This window comes from Micromys minutus, assembly GCF_963924665.1.
Source record: "Micromys minutus genome assembly, chromosome: 1".
NCBI lineage: Eukaryota > Metazoa > Chordata > Mammalia > Rodentia > Muridae > Micromys > Micromys minutus.
Window position 1 is genome coordinate 75,948,421 of NC_137969.1, and position 23,292 is coordinate 75,971,712.

The 23,292-nt window shown below is 47.5% G+C and overlaps 1 protein-coding gene across 2 annotated transcripts in view; it reads right to left on the bottom strand.

Moving 5' to 3' along the window:
- Positions 1-23,292, bottom strand: part of GPR161 (G protein-coupled receptor 161) — a gene marked incomplete at its 3' end in the record, with an annotated part of 38,688 nt that overhangs the window by 3,722 nt on the left and 11,674 nt on the right. Inside the window, exons 2-4 of one of the 2 annotated variants that reach the window (XM_080939740.1) lie at positions 11,136-11,550; positions 6,167-6,891; positions 287-391 (exon numbers count right to left, since the gene is read on the bottom strand). In XM_080939740.1, the coding sequence (XP_080795866.1) occupies positions 287-391; positions 6,167-6,891; positions 11,136-11,506 (1,201 nt within the window). In that variant the 5' untranslated portion in view covers positions 11,507-11,550. The remainder of the gene's footprint in view (positions 1-286; positions 392-6,166; positions 6,892-11,135; positions 11,551-23,292) is intronic. The other variant, XM_080939741.1, reaches the window with a different exon arrangement.

Genomic DNA, 23,292 nt, shown 5'->3' on the forward strand with positions numbered 1-23,292 from the left:
TCAGTCCTCAATCCTCCAGTCCTCCTCAGTCCTCCTCAGTCCTCAACAGTCCTCCTCAGTTTTCCTCAGTCCTCCTCAATCCTCCCCAGTCTTCCTCATCCCTCCAGTCCTTCAGTCCTCCACAGTCCTCCACAGTCCTCCACAGTCCTCCTCAATCCTCCTCAATCCTCCTCAGTCCTCCTCAGTCCTGCACAGTCTCCTCAGTCTTTGGGAAATGACCAGCCTCCTACAGCAATTAACACACTCAGCTTACCCAAGTGAGAGGCTTTCAGAGTAGGAACATTACCTGAATCCTGAGAGTAGCTGAAGCCTGTGTCACCGGTGCTGCTGCTGTGTCCCAGGGACTGTCCACCTGCCATAAGCGCCGTGAGGTGTGGGGACAGGCCCAGGTCTGAAAGGCAAAGTAGGCATCGGTAGAATTAACACGGGCTGCTAGGGTGGGCACACGCATCATGCTGGGCAGTTGACTTCCCAGTTTCTGGTCTCTACTGACCTACCAGCTCCCTTTTGAATTCCATCTCTTGTAAAACTCACACCTCACCCCCTGGATGACAGAAATCCCTGGCTCCTTTCCCCTGATCTTGACCATTGTTTCTTTCCCACAGGGAAAGAAACTTTCCTTCCTAACCATGAGATGGCTCAGGTGGACCAGCCCACAACAACACAACAAGATCTAAGCTGAGCTTATGTGAGCAAACCTTCCAGTCACACACAGAAAACTTCCACAAATAGTTAAAAAGCTGTCACAAAGGTGGAGTTTGGAGAAGGTGCAAAGATCACATCTGTCATCTGATGGGCCTTTGTCTGTGTCATCCCATAACAGAAGGATAAAGACAGACAGAAAGAGTGACCCGGGAAAGTGACGAGGTTCACGAGGGGGACTAGAACGATCTTCATTCTCACCAAGGGCCGCTAAGGCTTCGGAGCTGCAGGCCCAGGAGACTGCCCAGGGGTGGGCTCCATAGACCATCTGGAAGCAGCTGGACCCTCGTCAGCTCTCCCTGTCTCAGCCTCGGCACCGCCCCTCCCCTCCCCACCCCGTGTGGACAGAGAAGCAGAGGGAGTGAAGCAGAGGCTGTGGCACTGAGAAGCCTGGGACAGAGGGCACTGAGAAGCTACAGAACTCCTCTGGAAAACCAGCCAGAAAAGATGTGTGGGTGCAGGGCAGGGAGCCTGTGCGGTGACTCAGCCGGACCACCCCACAACAAGGTAGCCTGCTGGCCCCACCTCACCAAACAGGTGACAGGGACCACTGCACGGCTAAAGAAAGTCCCTAGCATGACAGACATAAGAAAAAGAGGGGCTGGGGGACGTTCTAAGAGGAGACCACAGAGATCTTAAAGAAAAGTCATTAATTGGGTCTGTAGTGAAGTTCAAAGTTAAATCTGTGGAGAGCTGGAGGGCTTTTGAAAAAAATATAAAGATAAAAATCTTTAATAAGAACTATCCTATGTACAGTACCTGGAGAGGGAAAAATTACAAACAAGCCTAATAGATTTAATGGGTACTGTGGTTGAACGTGCACCTTGAAAGTTCCTCTGCTGGGAACTTAATCCCCAAGGCAACAGTGTTGAAAGGTGGGCCTAACGAGTGGAATAATGCCATTATCACAGAAAGAGTCGGTTACCTCAAGACCAGCCATGAGGCTGGAGTGGTGGCCCAGAGATAAGAGCACTTGCTACTCTTGTAGAAAGTCTAGGTTTGCTTCTTAGCAATACACACATGATGGCTCAGAACCTTCTGAAATTCCAGTGCCAAGGGATCTGACGCCCTCATCTAGCTTCTGACAGTGCCACACAAACGTATGGCACACATACGTGTACACACACACACACACACACATACACACACACACACACACACACACATGCAGGAGAAACATTTGTATTTACCTTCACAAAATGGAAGCAAATGAAGAGAAAGAAAAGAGGAAAAAAGAGGAGATCAAGGAGGAGGAGAAAGAAGAGAAAGAGGGAGAAGAGGAAGAGGAGAAGGAGGAGGAGGAAGAGGAGGAATTGGAGCAGAATGGTTTTGGTTTGGTTTAATCATGAGTTTGGCCTTTGGCTCTCTGGTCCTGCCCTCCCTTGACTCCCTTCTGCTATGGGATGGCACAGACAAAGGCCCAGCAGATAGCAGTGCTGTGTTCTTAACACTTCCAACCTTGGCCAGGAATAGTGGTGAGACCTTCAATCTCAGCACTTGGGAGGCAGTGGCAGAACTCACAGGTCTCTGTGAGTTCAAGACCAGCCTGGTCTAAAGAGTTAAGTTTCAGGGTAGCCAGGGCTACAACTGAAACCCTGTCTGGGAGAGGGAAGGAAGGAGGCACAGGGACTTCCAACCTTCTCAAATCTTACACCAAGTGTAAATCACCAATCACTATGAACCGCCCAATTTCCATCACTTTGATACAGTAATAGAAATCGGACTAAGATGGCGACCTACCAGAGAACAGTATCCTCCTAATATACTCTAAGATAGAAGAAAGATCCCTCTTTAATCAAATCCTGGTATTTCTGAGAGTGAGAGTGATTGAACATACTATACACTCTTCCCTTTCTTCCCGAGAGCAAGGAGGGAATGGTGGGGGTTGGGTGATACACAGCTCCGCCACCTTCTTTCAGAACTGTTCACATAAGCAGCTGTCAGTTTGCTTGGTGTTGGTTGCTGGGATGAAAGTAGAAGACCCCAAAGTGTCCCCTGTACCTGCTTATCCCCTCTGAACATGGCTGTGTTCAATAGAGGGCCTGATTCAAGAAGTGGAGCCCCTCAGGGTCATCTCTTGCCAACGGGGATGGTGGCAGCCACAGTGTGTTTGGATACCAGCTCTGAGGCTGCAGCAAAAAGCCAAGAACTCATGTTTTGGTATCCTCTAGTGAAAGCAATTCTTTGAGCCAGACCACTGTGGCTCAGCTACAAAGCATTTCCCTCCAAAGAGTAGACATAGCTACCCTGAGGTTCCACATTCACAGCGCCGTGTCCCACAGGAATGGGACAAATCTAACCCTTCCAATGAAAATGCACAGAAGGCTAGGCCCAGGGACCAGGTTTGTTCCTCAGGAACATGCACCAGGTAGAAGACACTTGTGCATTTTAGAAGCTGAAGAACAGGGTGGGATTCTGAGGTGCAGCAGGAACTGAACTAACACGAAGGCCTCATGATGCTGCCAGGAGAGAGGCTTAGAACTAGAAAGGGGGGAAACTCAAAGGCCTAGCATTACTCCCCTCTCCACCCCCAGACCTCCCAAGAAGGCTGTGACTCGCTTTCCTGGGTGAATGACAGATGAGACCCTCCTTCTCAGGAGATAACTAGAGAGCTCTGCCCTCAGTCACCGGGCCTTCCACATCTGACACACAGGGGCTCTGAGTAAAAGGGATGTCTCCTTCTGGCCCTTTATCCTGCAGTCTTTCCTCTCCTCCCTCTGCCAGAGCCCCTCTCTGTTTCAGGTTTGTGATACAGCTTAGCTTTGGTTCAGTACTTAGCTCACCAATCGCACTAGGGACCACCCACCTTGAGGTGGCATTCCCTGGCAGCATCTCTATTTCTACAGAAACCCCACCAACCCTCTGTGGAAATCTGCTAAGGAGACCTCACAAGCAAAAGGGCTGGGTGGCTCGGTGACAGCTGTCATCCCAGAGGTGAACAGAGTAAACTCCAGTGATTATGGGTGAACTAGGCTCTGCACAGTCATCACTGTTGTGTGCTTGGGATGTTCCAGGTATGTGTGGGATTCTGTTTCTCCCCTTGCATGTCTCAGGAACAATGATAACGCTGCCTACTGACTTCTTACGTGTCAAATTTTCATGGACTGTACAAATGAAGACATACAAAGCCATGGCAGGGCCTGCAGCTTGTCGGCCATATTTTGCACCCCCTTGAATACTAGGGCATTTACCTTCCCCAAGGGTGGAGAGCAAGTTTAAAAGCAGGTTGATGGCAAGGCTTAGGAACCAGTTGTGCTTCAAAGCCCTGTGTGCAGAGGGCAGTTCTGGTGAGTCCGGCTGAGATTCAGGGTTGCCTCTCGAAAGGAAAAGGATCAGGAAAGCAGTGGGCATTCCTTGTTTGGACAGCCTGCGATAGACCCATATTCTGTCTTGCTCCCCAGTGCCTAAGGCTCTAATGCAGCTGACTGACTTCCTACAGTCAGGCCCTCAGAGAAGAGCAATAGCCACTTCGCACTCGCAGCCCTGGAGAAGTCAAGGATTCAGAGCCTACCAGACCACATGGCTGCTTTTCTCTGAATGAACCTCAGACCACCAATGGCTTTGGGTTTTGCCAACCCAGCCACAACTGGTGTTTTCCGCCGCACCCACAGCTTGCTAGTCCCTTCCAGGACAATCACAAACAATTCACATAGTAAATCATGTGACTGGCCATGGCACAGAAGCTTCTTTCTGTCTACGCTTTCCTTTGTCATCCTTTGCCTCTCGTTATTTTCCTTCTTTCTTAGCTTCAGGGGAACCAGAAGCATCTGTTAAGTTTTTGCCAAGAAGATAAGTTATTACAAAACCTGAGCCAATACACTCACCAATAAAATGGAGCCAAGCACTGAACGTACCTTCTGGCTCACAAGTTACACTTGGGAACACGAGCTTGTAAATGGCAAAGGGGTGGGCACTTCAGACTAACAGAGAAGCTGGGATAGTTCTCCTTCCTGTGCTCAAGAGAACATTCACCAGGTCTCCCCTACCCAGGAACAGTTCTCCAGCAGTAACAGAGTAAATCAGTTAGCAGATGGGTGTCATCTCTGACCCTGAGTGTTCATAGGCAGAAAGAGCTGTGTCTTTTGCCCTCTTGAGGGTGAAGGTGGGGGATCTCTGCTTCCTGAAAAGAGAAACTAACTAGGTCTGGCAAGAAGTGAGAGCTATGGGCTGGAGCTACACTTGACATCCCCTTCCAATAGCTTAGCAGGGTAATGGTCTTCCTCAGCATGGCTCTAAAATCCCAACCATGCTTCCTTCAGAACAACATAACCACGCCCACAGTGAGCAAGATGCACCAGGGCATGCTAGAACCAGGGGGTCGAAGCGCAAAGGAAGGCAGGATATTTCCAGTCTCAAAGCATCTCCTCCAACATACATGCTAATTACAGTAGAAACAGCAGTGAAGGCAGAAGACGGACAGACCACACCCGAAGCAAGAGGCCACAGTAACTCAACCAGTAATAAGATAGATACGCTGACACTTGTGCCCCTAATCTGATGCATGATCCCACTGGTCCTGCAGCGTTCTTGCCCAAAAATGTCTCATCTCATTCTGAGCACCAGATTTACTCAGAGCACTCTACAAAAGGTCTGACTTTATAGAAGTGTGTGGGTGGGGCCGAGGTATAACACATGTGGGCTCTAGGGCTGGCTCCAGGGCCTATCTTGTGCCACAGTCATGTAGGTTGATAACACCATGGGAAGCTCTACCACACTACGTTTCCAACTCTTCTAAAACTAAAATTATATGAAAAAAAAGCTGAAAAATGTCTAACCTCTGACTAGAACAACTCTTCTGTGTGTGTGTCTGTGTGTGTGTGTGTGTGTGTGTGTGTGTGTGAGAGAGAGAGAGAGAGAGAGAGAGAGAGAGAGAGAGAAGTGTGTCCCACCAGATAGAGTAGCCCCAACTGCTACAACACAGGACAACAATGACACACTGATATGTTATGGCTTGGCACTGCTACACATCCCTATATACACACCCACACAAAAGATCACCAGAGACTATCAGAAGAAACCACTGGCCTGAAGGGGAAGCTCAAGGTGACAAGATGGGAGGAGGGACCAGCTAGGTGAACCAGTGAGGGTTGGAAGGAGTATCAAAGGGAGGCAACCCTGAAGGAAACTTTACCTAAGGAGAAGGCAGCCTAAGGCTGGGATTCCTCCTTCTGCACTAAAGTGGCTACAGTTGCAGAAAATCACTTCCAAATCACAATGTCCCCTGTCTCCTTCTCCAGGGATGTGTACCAGGGGTCATTCTGACCTCCTTCTCAGCGCGCTCCTTCCGCAGCTACGTGGTGGGGAGCCGCGTGGTAGACACTGTAGCGACTCCATGTGGCTCTTCACAACGGGTGATCTGTGCCTTGAGCCTAGAGACCACAGTCACCCTGAGGCTATACTGACAAGCCCTTAGCATCTGGAAGGGACCCCAGGTGACATCTGAGAGTGTCTTTTCCCAAATTACCTGTGATCCTGTTGGAAATGCTGAAGAGCCTGGAGGTCCTCTGTCGCTGCACAAACGGTTCCCGGTAATAACGGTCCCCAAAGCACATGCCCAGGAGCTCCTTGCGAACAGTCTTGTTCCAGAACCCATAGATCAGAGGGTGGCAGATGGCGCTGGTAAAGGACAGCCATGTGGCCCAGGTCTCCAGGGTTGGGGAGACATAGTTCTTCCCCCAGAGCGCCTCTGAGGTAATGACCACCATGTAGGGGCCCCAGGTAACCATGAAAGCGCCAATGACCACCAGGATGGTGATGAAGGCTTTGCACTGGTTGGCTGAATAGACCACTCCCTGAAAGGCATTCCTCCTACTGCCAGAGGAGGAAGTGGAGGTACTAGAATTCTTCCTCCCACTCCTCTGGGCGTCCTCCTCCACGGTGACCACTGTGCCACAGTGCACCTTCCGGGCCTTGACCCTGGCCACCCGGAAGATGAAGCCATAACAAACTAGCATGATGACAAAGGGGAACAGGGCACACCAGATCTGCCAGAAAACGGTGTAGCCGGGTTCCCGGTGCCACGCGGCCACACACATCCACTTGAACTCATCAAACTCCACCGATGACCAGCCAAATAGGGGCGGCAGACAACCAATGAGGGAGTGAAGCCAGATGTAGACAAGAGCCAGCACAGCTCGGTTCCCTGTGATCTTCATGGGGTACACCATTGGATACAGGACAGCGTAATAGCTAGAAAAGGAAGGGGAGAGCGGCGTTACATGGAAGCAGGGTGCCCTACTTTATTGGGTGGGGCTCTTGTGTTTCTCCCAACTAACCCCTTGTGCCACAAAGGCTTCTATGAGAGACATATTCCCCCCAGCCCTCCCCAGGCTACACCGTGCTACACAGTTGGACACTAGCAAGGACACATGGTCCTGCATACAAGTCAGCCCATCAGAGCCCACTTGTACTTAGGAATTTGGCTTTCCTCTTCCAGAATTATCCTACTCTGCTTTCTATTGTGGTAAACACCAGGACCAACCAAACCAACCTGAGGAGGAAAGCGTTTGTTTGGCTTCCACATCACTGTGCACATCTGAAAAACAGAGATTAATAGGGCTGCCTCGAAGGTGAACTCAGCTAAATGTCGATGGTATAGTAAAATGTCTGGCTTAGGACAGTCACGTATCATGCGACACTACAAATCAGGACCAATGTTATTGCTTTCTGTACTGCTCTTTTAAAAACATTTAGGCAGGGTCTCTTTATTATGCAGCTCTGGCTGCCCGGAAGTTGCTACATAGACCAGGCTGGTCTTGAATTCACAGCCATCTATCTACCTCTGCCTCCTGAGTGCCGGAAGTAAAGGAGTGTGTCCCTATGTTTGGCTTCATGAATCTTTAATTATTCTACCCATTCCTTCACTTCTCTCCTTCCCAACCCTGCCCTGTCTCCTTCTGCTTCACATATCACACAAAGGGGAAACTCATCTAGTCAATTTATGTTTTTTTTTTTTAATGTGAAAGTCCTCATTTTTTTCAAAGATTTATTTATTTATTATATATAAGTACACTGTCACTGTCTTCAGACACACCAGAAGAGGGCATCAGATCTCATTAAAGATGGTTGTGAGCCACCATGTAGTTGCTGGGAATTGAACTCAGGATCTCTGGAGGAGCAGTCAGTGCTCTTAACCTCTGAGCCATCTCTCCAGCCCCAATTTATGGTTTTAATCTACACTAATATCTAATCATTAAAAAAGAAATCGCACCTGCCATTAACAGATTTAGAGATACTAACTTGTCTTTTGATCTTTGGTTTTAGATTATTTTATTACGTGAATGCTTTGGATGTATGTATGTTCACCACAAGTGTGCCCAATGCCTGACAAGGTCAGGAGAAGAGGGAGTCAGAGCCCCTGGAACTGGAGATACAACAGTCGTGAGCTCCACGTGGGTGCTGGGAATCAAACCTGGGTCCTCTGCAGGACTATCAAGTACTCTTAGTCACTGAGCCATTTCTCTGGCTCGAAATTTTATAAATAACAGTTTTGTCATAAAGATCTGGCTAAGCTACTGTGAATCCATCTTGTGTTAATGGGGTAGATGAGCTATTTCTTCAAGTAACTCTCCATCCTGACATGGCAATCCTGTTTTCGCTGGCTGACCTTGGAGCTAGGCTGTGAGGATAGAGGCTCTAGTGGGTGAGTCTGTGTCCAATCACCTGGTTTCTAGCTGTCGGATGCTACCAGCTTGGCATATGTGGTTTCTAGCTGTTGGGTGCTACCTGCTTGGCATATGTGGTTTCTAGCTGTAGGATGCTACCAGTTTGGCATACGCCCTGGGCACGTCTATCTTATTTGTCTTGTCTCTTCCTCAGCATTCTCACGGCACCTATAGCATACTGAATCTTTTCCATAGTGGAACACTCCAGGGCTATATATGATCCCAACCACGCCTCACCTTTTACAGCACATTACCCACCTCATTCATCTCTGTGTTCCCAGTACAAATACTCAATTAATAGTTCACCAAAGGAATAAACACAGCCTATTTTCTAAGTACTGAGACGCTCCCCACCCCCTGCATACCTATACAGTCTTACTTGCTCTTTAGAATGTCACTCAAATGCTACCCTACCTAAGCACTCACTGCCCTGCAGTGAAGTCACAGCAGTGACTTCTGTAGCTATCTTTAGGCACCTTTCTGTATTGCTAAGTCTGTGCTGCCAAGATGTCCTCTGGTGGACAGTTTGCAATACCCTGAGCACTAGCGCAAAGAAACCATTGATACACTCTGATGGTGTGGTCTGAGGATTTGCTATCTCACCTTCACTTAACTTGACCCCAGATTTAAGGAAGCAATTTGCATCTTCCTGGAGCTACATCTGCAGTCTGTCACTATGACCCAGTGCACAGAGTGCTGCAGAGGCCCAGGAGACCAACAGTCATCCACACCTGAGCTGCTTAGCCTCTGCTTCCACAGGACCCAAGAATGGATGGTCAAAAACCATTATTTTTTTTTTTAAATCTAAAGTAAAGTGCTGATAATATGTTTCCTTTCAACTGCCAACAAACTTCCACACTCCTTTTTCTGTGTCATACACTCCATCTTGGTAGGATACTGGCATGTTTGCATATCTTTGGAAGAACCCCTTGTCTTTCTCCATCTTGGAAATGTGTTTTACTTTTACTGACAACACCGCAGTTCCACAAATGGAACAGGGTCACTACAGAGAGCTGGGTGAGCCCGCCTGAATCCAATAACGAGGAATAAGTCAGGGTCCTCACAGAGAAACTCATGACCAGTAATAGTGCAGTCTCCGAGGTTACGGAGGTGACGTTCACCATTGCATGTTAAACGACAAAGCAGAACATGAGCATCAGCCTATTGGGAAAAGGGTACTGTTGGGCTGGGCAGACGGCTCTGCGCTTGCCACTCTCGCAAAGGACCCAGGGGGTCAGTTTCCAGCAGCTGTGTCGTCCCCTTCTGGCCTCTAGAGCACCTGCACACATGTGCACACGTATGCACGCATGTAATTAAAAATAAAATGAAATCTTTCTGAAAAGATGCACTATGGAGTAGTCAGAGAGACTGCTCAGTGGTTGAGAACACTGGTCATCCTTGCAAAGGACCTGGGTTTGTCACTGGTCATCCTTGCAAAGGACCTGGGTTTGGTTTGTGGTGCTCAACTGGTAGCTCACGACTATTCATAACTCTAGTTTCAGAAGATCCAATGCCCTCTTTTGACCTCGGCAGCTACCATGCACACACATGACACACATACATACATGGAGGCAAAACATACTTATAAAATAAACAAATCTAAAAAGCATACCGCTGGAGAAACTACTCTGAAAACATGCCGTGAACTGTCCCCAGCTGGCCACACTGTGCGCTTTCTTTCATTCTTTTGATTCATGTCATTTTACTACATGTGGAAAAGCTAATTGGTTTGTTTGACTCATTCATTTTGCACTCTCTACAAAGCCATGGGGAAAACAAGAATCCAGCCTTGGAGTTCAGCATTGCTGTGCTCAGGGTAGCCAGTCCAACCCAAATAACCAAGTTCCCAAGAGTCTGAAGGCTTTGTCAGCCAGTGATGACATCCCTGACTAGCCCCCTCTGAAGTGTCCCTAGCATCCCCCATTAAGATTCTTCCCAATTTCCAGGAAGTCACATAGACCTTGGCTCTAGTCTCTGTTTTTAGGAAGTCCAGTGCTTGTGGATAGCAGTGGAAACATGGAGAACTGCAAGCTACACCTGCCAGCACAGGGAAGGCCTCCGAGAACCCAGGGTGCAGCTGATCAGCGTGGCCACGGGTGTTCATCCTCTGTCCCAGTTAGATCACAGGTGGGATCAACACAGGCTACAAAAGTTTGCTGGGCTTCTCCACACATCACTATTCCTTGGGTTGTTTGCCTTCCCACTGCTTCCCCCAACCCAACCTGGCTCATCTCCACAGAACAAAACAATAAAGGGGGCTTTTATTTGGGGTCCACCAGTCAAGATGGAGCAGAAACCAAAGCAAGACACATCAAGCACATGGCCAAGAGGAACGGCTGAGTCTAAAGATGAGATTCGGTTACTACTCTGACATTTCACCTTTCCATAAGGTTACAGTCATGCATCCCTTAACAAAGGGAGAACATTCTGAGCCCTGTCATCAGGTGGTTTTGTTATGCAGATGACATTACCGAGTGTTGGTATAAACCTTAGATGTTAGACATTCTGCACACTTATGCTATGTGGTACATGCTATCAAACATACAACCTGTCACCCATAGGAACTTCAGATGAGGCACTATATACATAACATGTAGACAGATTAAAATAAGAAGGCTCCGGCTGAGGAGCTGAAGAGGCAGTTTCCTCACTCTCATTAAGAAGAGCCTTCTAGTGCCCTTCCCAGGAACAAGATCATCTGAAGCCAGTAGCCCAGAGATAACCTCGTTCCATAACCTATTCTGCTCTCCGAATCGGATGCAAACTTACCGATCGATAGCAATGACTCCAAGGGTGAGCATGCTGGCTGAGCTGATCAGCAGGTAGAGAAGGGCAGAGAAGTTGCACCAGACCACGCCAAAGATCCATTCCCTCCGTATGGAGCTAGTCACCACGAACGGCAGCACCAGCACAGACAACAGGAAGTTGGACAGGGTCAGGCTGAAGACGAACTTGTTGCTGAGGGTGAGGAGGTAGGACTTCTTGTACAAGGTGACTACAATGACCAGGTTGCCCAGGCAGACAAGAACAGTGATGATGATGATGGCGATGAACTCAGAGACAGCACTCCCTTCACCACCTTCCGTTGCAGTGAGGTTACCCAGCTCCTTCCTGTAGCTGAGGGAGGAGTTGAGGCTCATGGTCAGTGTACCCCAGGATGCGGTGAGCAGAGCATGCTGAGCGACTGCAGAAAGAAGGTAAGAGCAGAGGTGGGAATGACGCACACCATTTACACCTTATGAAAGAGGGAGCTGAGGCTTAGCAGGACTGTTATGCACTTCACCTTGGCTTTGGAATCTCCTGGGCAGTCTTCCCCACAAAACCTCTACAACTCGTTTTGTGTACAGCTTGCTGACTCTGGAATTGACCACTGAACCCATCCTACTCCCTGTGGTACCTTGGCTTTGGGATGTCTCCCAAAGTCCCACATGTCAAAACTTTAGCACTCAGCTGGGTGCCATGAAGGGGGTTAGGGAGAAACAGTTAGGGTGTGAGGCCTGATGGGAGATTTTGGTTCTTTGGAGGATTATGGAGTCCTGCCTTTTCCTCTTCCTCCATTTTGATTACTGACTGCTATAAGGTAGGCAGTTCTCCTTAACCATACATTCCACTGTGATATGCAGCTTGCCACAGGCCCCTAGCGACTCCATTTGAACTAAAACCTCCCAAAACCCCCACCCTTAAAATTTTCTCATGCGGTACTAGGCATCAAATCCAGCATCCTGCATGTATATTAGCAAGCACTCTACCACTGAGCTACACAGCCCAAATCTACACTTTTAACGAGCAGGCTTAAGCATGTTCTGTGGGACATTTTGTAGACTGCTGCTCTGGACTCTTGCTCCTTGTGCTGGATTTTTCAACTGTCAAAACTGTCACCATAAAGGAGGTCAAAAGGGCCTCAGGCCACCTTGATTTACAAAATCAAAATCCACACTTCAACCCCATCCCAGATGACTTGTGCACACGTGACTTTTGACCATGAGATTATCCTAATAGTCATTCTGAGTTTCTGAGCAAAACTAATCAATCATGGTTAATACCCAGGCAGGGTGGTAGCTCTCATTAGGTATGGTGGAGGCAAGGGAGCAAGGAGGAATCGTGGATGGAGACAGGAAGACGCCATCTTGGCCCATACAGACTTCTCTACTAGATGTGGCCCCTGCTCTCAGGAAACTGGCTCAAGATCTTGGCTAAAATTCAAGGTTGAAACATTTTTAGCATAAAATAGGTAGACTAATGTTTCTCCAGAACTTTTCATCTACTTTAATCAGCCAGGAAAAAAAAAAATTCCTACAGATTGCTTTCCCCACCTGCTCTTGTCATCCAGGAACAGAAAACACCAGAAAGGGGAGACAGCTTCCTGTGAGACAGACAAGGTCCCTAACGACTAAATTACCCCCCCCACACACACGGCAGTGAGAAATCCTAAAACCTTTCTAGAAGACCTGCCTGCCACCTCTATCCAGGCACCTTTGCCACAGGGGCAGGAGGTGAAGAAGCAGCCTTTCTCTTTACAGGAGTCCGAGAGCAGCTGGCAAGCTCCCACTGCAGGGAACCCAACCTCAGCTAGGCTGCCGCAGCAGCACTGACACAAGCCCCTCATTCTAGACATCCTCCCCTCCCCTTCTCCTCCTTCTCCCCCGCGTCCTCCTCTTCCTCTTCTTCTTCCTCCTCCTCCCCTTCTCTTCCCCCTCTTCCTTCTCTTTCTCTTCATCTTCCTCCTCCCCTTCCTCCTCCCCCCCTCCTCCTCACCCTCTTCTTCTTCCTCCTCCTCTCCAGGTCTCAATCATTAGCCTCCATGATGTCCAGAGCCTTCATTAAGACAGAGTCCCTTTTGTACTGGCTCACAGATGCATACAACCTCCTGGTCTGCAATTGAATTTTCCATTCTGCATATGGTCCTCTACCCAATGCCAATTGCAAAGAATCATTTTTCTCCTGCATCAGGATCAGTGGCTTTCCAGTATCCCCTCTAAGAATGCATTATCTTGTACCAATGATATCATCCCATTGGGCTTATGTAAGTGTGGTCAACTAACATGCAAAGTTTGTAGCATAGGACATGTTGTGAAGGCAGATGTCCCAGTCTTGAACATACGGAAGTAATGTTTCTAAAGCTAAGTACAAAAGTTATTTCTACTAAAGCTTGCATTGTGCATGTCATTCCTAAGCTGCTAAAATATTCTCAATCTTGATCTGATTATGTAATCTCTTAGTCCCCCAAGTTTGGGGGGCATTAGAATATTTTGTGGGTGTGCTGACTACAGGTAAGTATCGTCATAAGGTTCTCTCTGGCTTTTACTTTTAGTTGTCAAATTCTGGATTTTGTTGCATCTAAGTAAATCACTAGTTGGCATCTCAAAACAAAGCTATCCCATAAGCATAGCATTCTTAAGGCAGTGGCAAGAGCTATAAAGTGAGGGATAAGACAACATACTAGGTACCAGGTGTGGTGGGGAACACCTTAAACCCAGAACTCAGGAGGCAGAAGCAGACAGACCAGCCTGGGCTACAGAGTGAGTGACAGTCCAGACAGAGCTTCACAGTGAGATCCATCTCAAAAAGAAAAAAGAAAAGTGCGCAGACAGAAAAGTAAATAAAGAACTGGGAGACATAAAATGTAGAGTAACTACAAATTAAAAAGTTTAACAAATCAAGGGAGGTGAAAGCACCAAACAGGAGCCTGTCTTTGATTTGAGCTGACAATTATTCGTATTCACAGGATACATGTTTATACAGTGTGGAGTGGGATAGATAAGTAAGCTAATTAACATATTCAAAACCTCACATCCTTTTCCTTCCTGGGGAGGCATTTAAAATCTACTCTGAGAAGTTCTGAAATATACATTACATTGCTATAATCACCATATTGTATAATAGGTTCCAAAAATATATTTTTCACCAAGTGAAGTAGTGCACATCTTTAATCCCAGCACTTGGGAGGAGGAGGCAGGAGGACCTATGTACGTGTGTGGCTAGCCTGGTCTACATAGGAAGTTCCAAGCTAGCCAGTCAGTTCTCCAGAGTGAGATCATCTTTAATTTTTTTTTCCTTCTGGCTAATTGAACATGGAGGCCTTTAAAGATGTGACTGACATGCCCTTGGGCAGAGAGTTTGGTTATGTGTTCCCAGCACCTGGTCAAGCTCCCACTACATGGTGGGTAAGTTGGTTGGTGAATGACTTAAATACTTTGTCAGAGAGGTAATACAAAGGCAGCCTCTGAGAAAACAAAATGGGATGCAAAGTTTTCAGCCCAGGAGATGAGACCAGGATAGTCTCTACTGGTCCGGTTAGCAGGCCCACCAGTGACTGAGGATGAGGAAGCTGCAGCTGGCAAGGGTCCTTTAGGTCTGGTACAACCTCCCCAGGAGGGAGACAAAGACTGTGGTGGCCACCCAGGGAAATCCAAAGTCCTAGTCGCTTCCAGTAGTACCCAGTGGGCAAGTGCATGCTGTGGCAGATCCCATTACACTGCATCTTTAGAGAACAGGGATTTGGAAGGCCCCAGCCATCACAAGCTTGCTGGCTGACAGCCAGCTCACCCGGGGGCCTGACAAGCCAGGACCCATTGAATAGAAGCAAATACCAGTGTGACTCACACCGACTCTCCTGAGTACCCTCTGTTGCCAGGCACAAGGATGTTTCTGAACTCTCACACTGCTCTGACCCAACAACCCACTGTGGCTCTTCTAACACACAGGGCAGTGAGTGGGTGTTAATGCACGAACAGCAACTGTCCCTGAAAGAGCTAAAGTGCCAACTATACACCTTTACCTTTAAGGCCACAGAGCCAAGGGTAGCTGCCCCTCTCTGGGAACTGTGTTTAGTCTAGTCATCCGTTTTCAAAGACAGTAAACCATGTGAGCCTTAGACTGCTGGCTACAGCCTCAAGTCATCCAAAGCCAAGCCTTGTTGCTCAAGGCAACAATCAATATCGATTCTTGATTAAAACACAGGCGGTGCTGGAGAGCACAGATCTGCTGAACTGTACCAGCCAGTCCCTGTGAAGATTCCTGTTAAACACTCCAAGGCTCGAGCTACAAGGACAGAATGTTGCAGCTTCTCTCTTCTGTGGCTGTAAGTTTGGATACTTTGTGATTATCACTGCGTTGACTCCATTACTGCTGCCGCAGTCACTGAGGACTACAGTGGATTAAGAGCTGAGACCACAAGCAGACTGACACTAGCCTAGGTAGATGAAACCTCGCCTCTCCACTCTTCCTTCCGAGACTGTAGTAATTCCACTGACTTCTGTTTTCCTGCCTGGAAAATGACTCTCATACCCCACACAGAGGAACTGTAAGGATGGAATTTGTTGTCAGCCCCTAAAACAGCATCTGGCACAAGCGTGCCTTTACCACAATGTTTTAACTTCAGTCTACTTTGGAAACCACTTTTCTTTTCTTTTCTCAGTAGAGCAAATCCAACATCACCTCTGGCTCCAAAAGTCAGGCCTTCATCTAGGATGATGCTGTTCACAGCTGCTGGCCTAGGGATGGTCACAGAACTCCAGGCTCGGGACTTTGGCTGAAAGCGTTAGAGGACACACTAGTCAAGCGAGAACTATGTAGTCTGACATGACAACAGCAGAGCTTCGCATCAGCTGATCACTTTTGACACTACATAGGGAAGACTTACTAGGAAATACCACCCTCTTTCATAAGGTGTGTGGTGTGGTGCGCCAGAAAGAGAAAGGGACAAGATGCCGGTTAGCCCATTCACAGATGCTCCCGGAAGAGCCTGTGAGTCTAAAATCTTGTTTTTCTCAGTTATAAGCTCAAACTGTCCCCACCCCTTAGTTATGCTAATTTCTTTAAGTATCTGTCACTTGAAACTCAATCCTGACTAATTTCCTAACACATTATGATCTGCCATCAACACGTTGATATCCTGGCAAAGTTCATGCCAACTCCTCACACACAACTCTGCTATCTCAGCTGCCTTATGGAAACTTCTTTATCCTTCCCTTTTTGAATTCACAAATTCTATTGCTCTTGCATAGAACTGTGCACCTCCAAAGTGGGGTAGATGCAGGGTCAGAAGTAGGTTATCTGCAGGGTCATAAGTGGGGTATCTGCAGGGTCAGAAGTGGGGTATCTGCAGGGTCAGAAGTGGGGTATCTGCAGGGTAAGAAGTGGGGTATCTGCAGGGTCAGAAGTGGGGTATCTTCAGGGTAAGAAGTGGGGTATCTGCAGGGTCAGAAGTGGGGTATCTGCAGGGTCAGAAGTGGGGTATCTGCAGGGTAAGAAGTGGGGTATCTGTAGAGTCAGAAGTGGGGTATCTGCAGAGTCAGAAGTGGGGTATCTGGAGGGTCAGAAGTGGGGTACCTGGAGGGTCAGAAGTGGGGTATCTGCAGGGTCAGAAGACCCATGTCACAGTCTGCATGCACTGTGAGACAAAGGTAACTTCCTATGTTGGTTGGTGTTTTGTCAACTTGACACATGCTGGATTCATTTGAGAAAAGAGAACCTCAGCTGAGGAAACGTCTTCACCAGGTTGGCCTGTGGGAAAGTCTATGGAGCGTTTTCTTAATGAATGACTGACATGGAAGGGCCCAGACCACAGGAGGCGAGACCACCTATAAGGAAGCCACTGTGCAAGCTATGAAGAGCAAGCCAGTAAGCAGTATAATTCCGTGGCCTTTGCTTCAGTTCCTGTCTCCAGATTCCTGCCCTGCTTGAGTTTCTGCCCTGACTTCCCTCAGTGATGGACTATTAATTCATACTGTTCTTATCACCGTGATAAAAACCCTAAAACACCTCCTGTTGGGATTCTGTAAACCTCAGTTGCCTGGCAATAGTCAGTTATGCTCTGCCCCAGTGACCTGACACTATAAAAGAGACTGCTTGCCCTCTCCCTCTCTTCTCCCTCCTCTTCCCCTTCCCTCCCCCAATCTCTCTCTCTGCCTCTACTACCCTCTTAACTCTCCCATGACCTGAATAAACTCTATTCTGTACTATATATACCGTTGTGTGGCTGGTCCCTCAGGGGGAAGGGATTCCCAACATGGATTCCCCCAGAGGCATCCCCCTCTCCCCCACACCTCGCCACACCTCCATGGACCATATTTCCCCACTCTCTTCATCCTTTTCCTAACACCTCCCTTCTTCCATAACACATCTTAGAAACAGGACTGTCAGTGGACAGCCAGAGAGCATACAAACAATAGGTGGACACCATAAGGATGAAGGAGGCAGAACTCCTAATACTTGTCTAACAGTGGACCACTAGACCAGACAAGACTGGAGCTCTCCACTCCAGAGTTCAGTTGTCCATCTTGGAAGAAAGCTCTTTCCTGATAACCTTGGGTTTCCCCTGAGTGAGGTTTTGGCTTGTTTCCTCCTCTTCTTCCTTTTCCTCATCTTTCTCCTCCTCTTCACCTTCCTAGAGCTAGTCTCCCTCTGAGATGGGACCATCACCTTCATTTCCACACTACACATCCTACAAGCCTGAAACAGAAAGCACTGACCAGCCTGAATAGCTAGGAGGGTCAGAGATGCCTTCATTTAAGGAAATCAAATACAAACGGGTAAACTATGAGATGTTCAGATATGCCCCCCAGGTGAAAATATTCCAAAGCATCACTTCAAACAAGCTCCGGTGAGGTCAATATGCTAGTCTGATCTTACTCCCAGAAGTTCGTCATCTGTGCACCTCAAAGCGCCTTCTTTAAATCAATCACAGTAGCAGGGGGTGGGTGGAGTCAGGGAGAAGGTTCTAATAGCCACCTTGTTTGTACTTCAGATAACTGACAAAAGAAGTGTCAACCCCCACTCCAATCCCACCCACAAACAAGGCCACACAGCTTGACAGGAGCCAGAGAGGGATCTTCACATCTATTTGGATAAAAGGCTAGCTCCTCAGTCTCCATCATGCTCTGGCGGTCACATGAAAGTCAGTGTGCAGACGTACAGAAAAATGGCCTCCGTTAGGCTAGGGATGATGCACATCCCCTCTGGCCTTCCTAGAGTTGGCTATAGCATTCAGAGTTTTGGTTTTGCTCCCCAACTGCGACCCACAAAGCTCGTCATGTGATTGTTCAGAACCTCTTAACATGTGAATTAGGTCTGTGCTCTGATCTGTTGGGGGAAAAATACATCAAGGGATGGAAAAGAAGCAAGCCTGGGACCCTACAAGACCTTCTGGTCGCTTTCTGAATTCTTAGTTTGTTAGGCAGAAACGCTGCCAGCCCTTTCGCAGCATCCTTCAGCGTCACGGCCACAAGTCTCTATTTTAGGCTTCTTTGCTAGCCTCTGCCACTATAGCCCTGTCCACAAAAGCATGAGGCACGTGCCTGTCCATTGTCTATCCAGACTCATGCTTTTGACTTGTTATTTACCCTGTCTGGGCATTGGTTTCCATCTGTAAAACAGAGGCAAAGGATTGCCTGTTCCAGAGCTTGTCAGTGAGTCAATATTTGTACAGTTCCTAAAATAGTGCCTGGATGCGTGTAAGTACCCATTAAAGAAAACAGGAAATGGGCCGAGAAAGGTTACCTTTAAGCTAAGTAGGCTTAGCTCTACAACCTGGTTGTGGCTCTGACTGATCTTTAACCCATCCACTCACCGTAACACATGAGGGCCTACATGGTCTAGCCTCGTCTCATTTCATTTCATACATCTCACCCACCTACCCACTGCTGCCAGCCCCAGCCCTCTCCAGCAGATGGGCTACCCTGGGCTACACATTGCCTACCTTCAACCTACTTTTGTTATGCCTACAATCTTCTCCCTGTTTGTGGGATGAATGAAGAATTCTAATAATTTTGCTGAATGAAAAGAAACAAACTAATAAATGGAAGAGGACTGAGGGCTTGGGATAATATGAAAAAGTCACGAATTCCTAACTGTTTTTGACAGAGTGCCAAAGATAAGCACATGTGCCCCCCTCTCACTTTCACACACACATACAGAGAGAGAGAGAGAGAGAGAGAGAGAGAGAGAGAGAAGGAAAGAGGGACAGAGAGACAGAAAGACAGAAAGAAAGAGGGACAGAGATTAGATTTCCTGAATTTTTTTAAACTATTCATCCAAATCCAAAGATGCTCGCTTTTTTTAATAAAATAAGAAAATCTTCCCACAGAAGTGGAGAAAAGTATGTATTTGGTAGGGGGGTAGATATTCAAAATATATACGTCACCAGAAATTCCAAGAACAAAAATACAAACAACCCAACTGGAAAACAGGCAGAAGACTTGAACAGGTTTCTGCAAAGAAAGCAGCAGCTACCAGTAAATGCAGAGCATCACTCATAAGTCGGAGCAAAACAGAGATCCTTCCACCCATTAATGCAATGAGAAACAAAGCAGAGAAAGCAAGTGTTGGTGATGACGAGAAAACGGTATCTCTAGGCATGGTGATGCCCACCATTAATCCTAGCACTGGGAAGGCAAAAACTAGGAAATCTCTGAGTTCAAAGCCAGACTGGTCTACATAGTGAGTCGCAGACAACCTAGGGTTACATAATGAAATGTCTATCCCCAAATAACCACGACCACGTGATGACGACAATGAACACAATGATGATGGATTTTTTTAAAAATTGAAGCGTGCCTCACAGACTACCGCAGCGGGGTGTGACATAAAGCGCCACTGTGGAAAACGGTTCCTGGAAGACGTAGTGCAGAGAACTAAGGTCCAATCCAGCAATCCCACTGTTGGGCACATATGCAAAAGAACTGAAAGCATGACCCGCAAGATGGATCCGCCAGTAATGACACTTGTGTCACAAATCTGCAACCTGAGCTCTGTTCCTGGAACCCACATTAAGGTGGAAGGGAAAAACTGACCCCATAAGGTTGTCCTTTGAGCTCCACATGTCCACCATGGTGTACACTCCTAATGATGATGCTAAGAAAAAACTGAAAACAGTCTCTAAGATAGTTCACAAGAGCCTTATTCACAACAGTGAAGACACGGAAGTGATCCAGATGCCCACTAACATATCACTAGGTAAGTTAAATGTTGTGTGCTGGGGCTGAAGAGATAGCTCAGCATTTAAGAGTACTGCTTCCTCTTCCAGAGGGCCTAAGTTCGATTTTCCCAGCAACCTCCTCTGGCACGTGGGTATACAGATAGAGCACTCTGATGGAAATCCTGATGCAACTTGAACCCCAGAGGGGTGTGTGAGTGACAAAGTAAAGCAAAACTCAACATCAGGTTGGAAATGTATTTGCTGTTTCTGTTGTGTGGTTAGAAAGTCTGAGGGACACTCAGTCCCAGGCAAAGCTGGACTCTCAGAAACGAGTCACTAGTGGAGTTTTTAAAAGGGCAACTGGCCTCTCTCCCAGGTCTGGCTAACAGCAGTCACGGCTGCCTTCAGACTGCCCAGGACTACCAGTTAGCATCACCCCCAGAGAGCCAGGAAAGACCGTCTCAGCTGCCCTTAGACCCATGGACAGGTATGGGCAGGTGGAGATGTAAAGAGGACAGTTCATTCTGGGGAGTCTAGAGGAAGTGCTTCAGGGACAGGGAAGGTTTGAGGCACCCAATGGCAGAGAAAGTCTTCACTACAATGACACTCCAAGTTGGCTACCAGGCAAGCATCCTTCTCCTACTGGAAACTCCAGCCTGGACCATGTGCTTCCTCCAAGTGGAAAAAGGCCAAGATGAGGTTTTCCCATGAGGCCCAGCTCATGCCCCCAGAACTGGAATACCAGCAAAGTCCACAAACAAAACTAGACCAGACCAGGTCAGAAGTGTCTAAGGCATTCTAAGTCTACCTGACGCTGTGGCCACAAGAGGCCCTAATGATCTGCTCAGAAGCCTCAGCATGGATGGAGAGACACCAATGACACCCCCACAGGCTACAGACTCCTACATCCACTCAACTGCTGGCCACCAACCATCTCCAGTCCCCTGTCACAGGCACTGACAACCTAACATGTCCCAAACCTCCTGTGACTCCCACGGTCTTTACTATCTCTCACACATGGCACCTTCTCCTTCCAGGTGCTCAGAGCCCCATCTTGCAGTAACCCTTCACATTCTCTCAGATCCTAGATCCCCATCTTGGAATCTGGCTCCACATCCGGAATGCATTGAAATTCCTATAGCTCAGCACCCATCACTTTGCTCTAGGCTGTGTGCGTCAGGGTTGAGGGCTGGGGACGTGGTCTAGTCAGGAGCAAGCAGAAGGATCAGAATGTCATCTCTAGAACCTGTACTTCAAAGGCAGAAAGGTCCTTCTCTGTAACTGTAGCACAGGCCAGGTGGAAACAGAAAAATCCCCAGAACTCCCTGGCCAGAGAGCGGAGCCAGTTGGGAAGTAACAGGTTCAGTGAGAGACTGTCTCAAAACCTAAGGTAGAGGGCCTATGAGATAACTCAGCAGGTAAAGGCACTTGTCACCAAGCCTGACAATCTGAATCTGATTCCCCTGACCCACCTGGTAGAAGAGATAATCCATACACAAATAGTAAATTATAGTTTAAAAAATATTCTTCTTTAAAAAAAGATTTATTTACTTATGCATATTGGGTGTGTTATCTACATGTACATTTGCACACCAGAAGGGGGTGTCAGATTTCATGAAACTGCAGTTATTAGTCAGTTGGGAGCTGCCATGTGGTTGCCGGGAATTGAACTCAGGATCTCTGGAAGAGCAGTCAGTGCTCTTAACCACTGAGCCATCTCTCCAGCCCGAGATACTTAAAAAAGAAAATACTAATTATAAGGTACAGCATGATTGAAAAAGACTCCAGATGTTGACCGCTGGCCCCCACTGATTTACTGATGGATTCCATTCTTTCCCCTTCCTCTTAAAAGAAACTCAAACCCAGTGTTTAAAGGAGCCTGTGGCTGGAAGTTCCACACATGCAGAAAGTTTTGAAGACAGTGAAGTCCCCTAATGAGCTGTGAAGTCACTGCATCTGGACACAGCTCGATAACCTTCTCGGTTGTAGAAAAGTTTCCTTGCTGAGAAAAGCCATCCAGCAAGGGTGGGAAGAGAGATGCCCAGGAAAGTGAACTGCTGTGTGGTTGTTACAGAACAATCCAGCAGCTGTCAAGAACAGGCACTATGGGGTAGCCACTGGCTCTCACATTTCTTTCCATCCACCCTTGTCTGATTATCCCCGACCCCTGGTGCAAGACCCCAGAACCCTACCTGGCTCACCCTTTCCCATGGTAAAGCTAAACACAAAAGGATAATGTAGCCTTTGAGGAGTGTAGCAATTTCTATAACTGCATTTAAAGACAAGCTTACCTCCTGGGATGCTCAAACCTGGACAGCTCAGTTTTCTGAACTAGTAAGATGTCATTAATATGGGCTGGAGAGATGGCTCAGTGGTGAAGAGCACTAACTGCTCTTCCAGAGGTCCTGAGTTCAAATCTCAGCAACCACATGGTAGCTCACAGCCATCAGTAATGGGATCTGATGCCCTCTGCTTGTGTGTCTGAAGACAGCTACAGTGTACTTAAATGTAATAAGTCTTTTTTAAAGATTTTTTAAAAAGATGTCATTAATAGCATGTTAACTCCTTCTAGCAAGATTTTTAGCAAAATATGTGAACATTCATTGTACTTTTACATGTTTTATTGTCTTATATGTATGGATGTTTTGTCTGCATGTATGTCGGTGCATCACACGTGGTCTAATGCCTGAGTACTCCAAAATTGGGCATCAGACCCCCTGGAACTGCACTTACAGATAAATGTGAGCTGCCATGTGGGTGTTGGGAATTGAACCCAAGTCCTCTAGAAGAGCAGCCAGTACTCTTAACCACGGAGCCATCCTCCAGTCCCTTTCCCCTGTGTTTTAAAACAGAGATATGAATCCCCTTTGTCAATATATGGACCTTAGAAATCCATTCTAATACTATCATTTGCTTTTGAAACCTCCAAGAGGGCTGTTAGCCTCACAATCCATCAGCTAGCGAGTTGACAGTGGGCCCTTGTCACATGATCTGAACCTAAATTTGCAA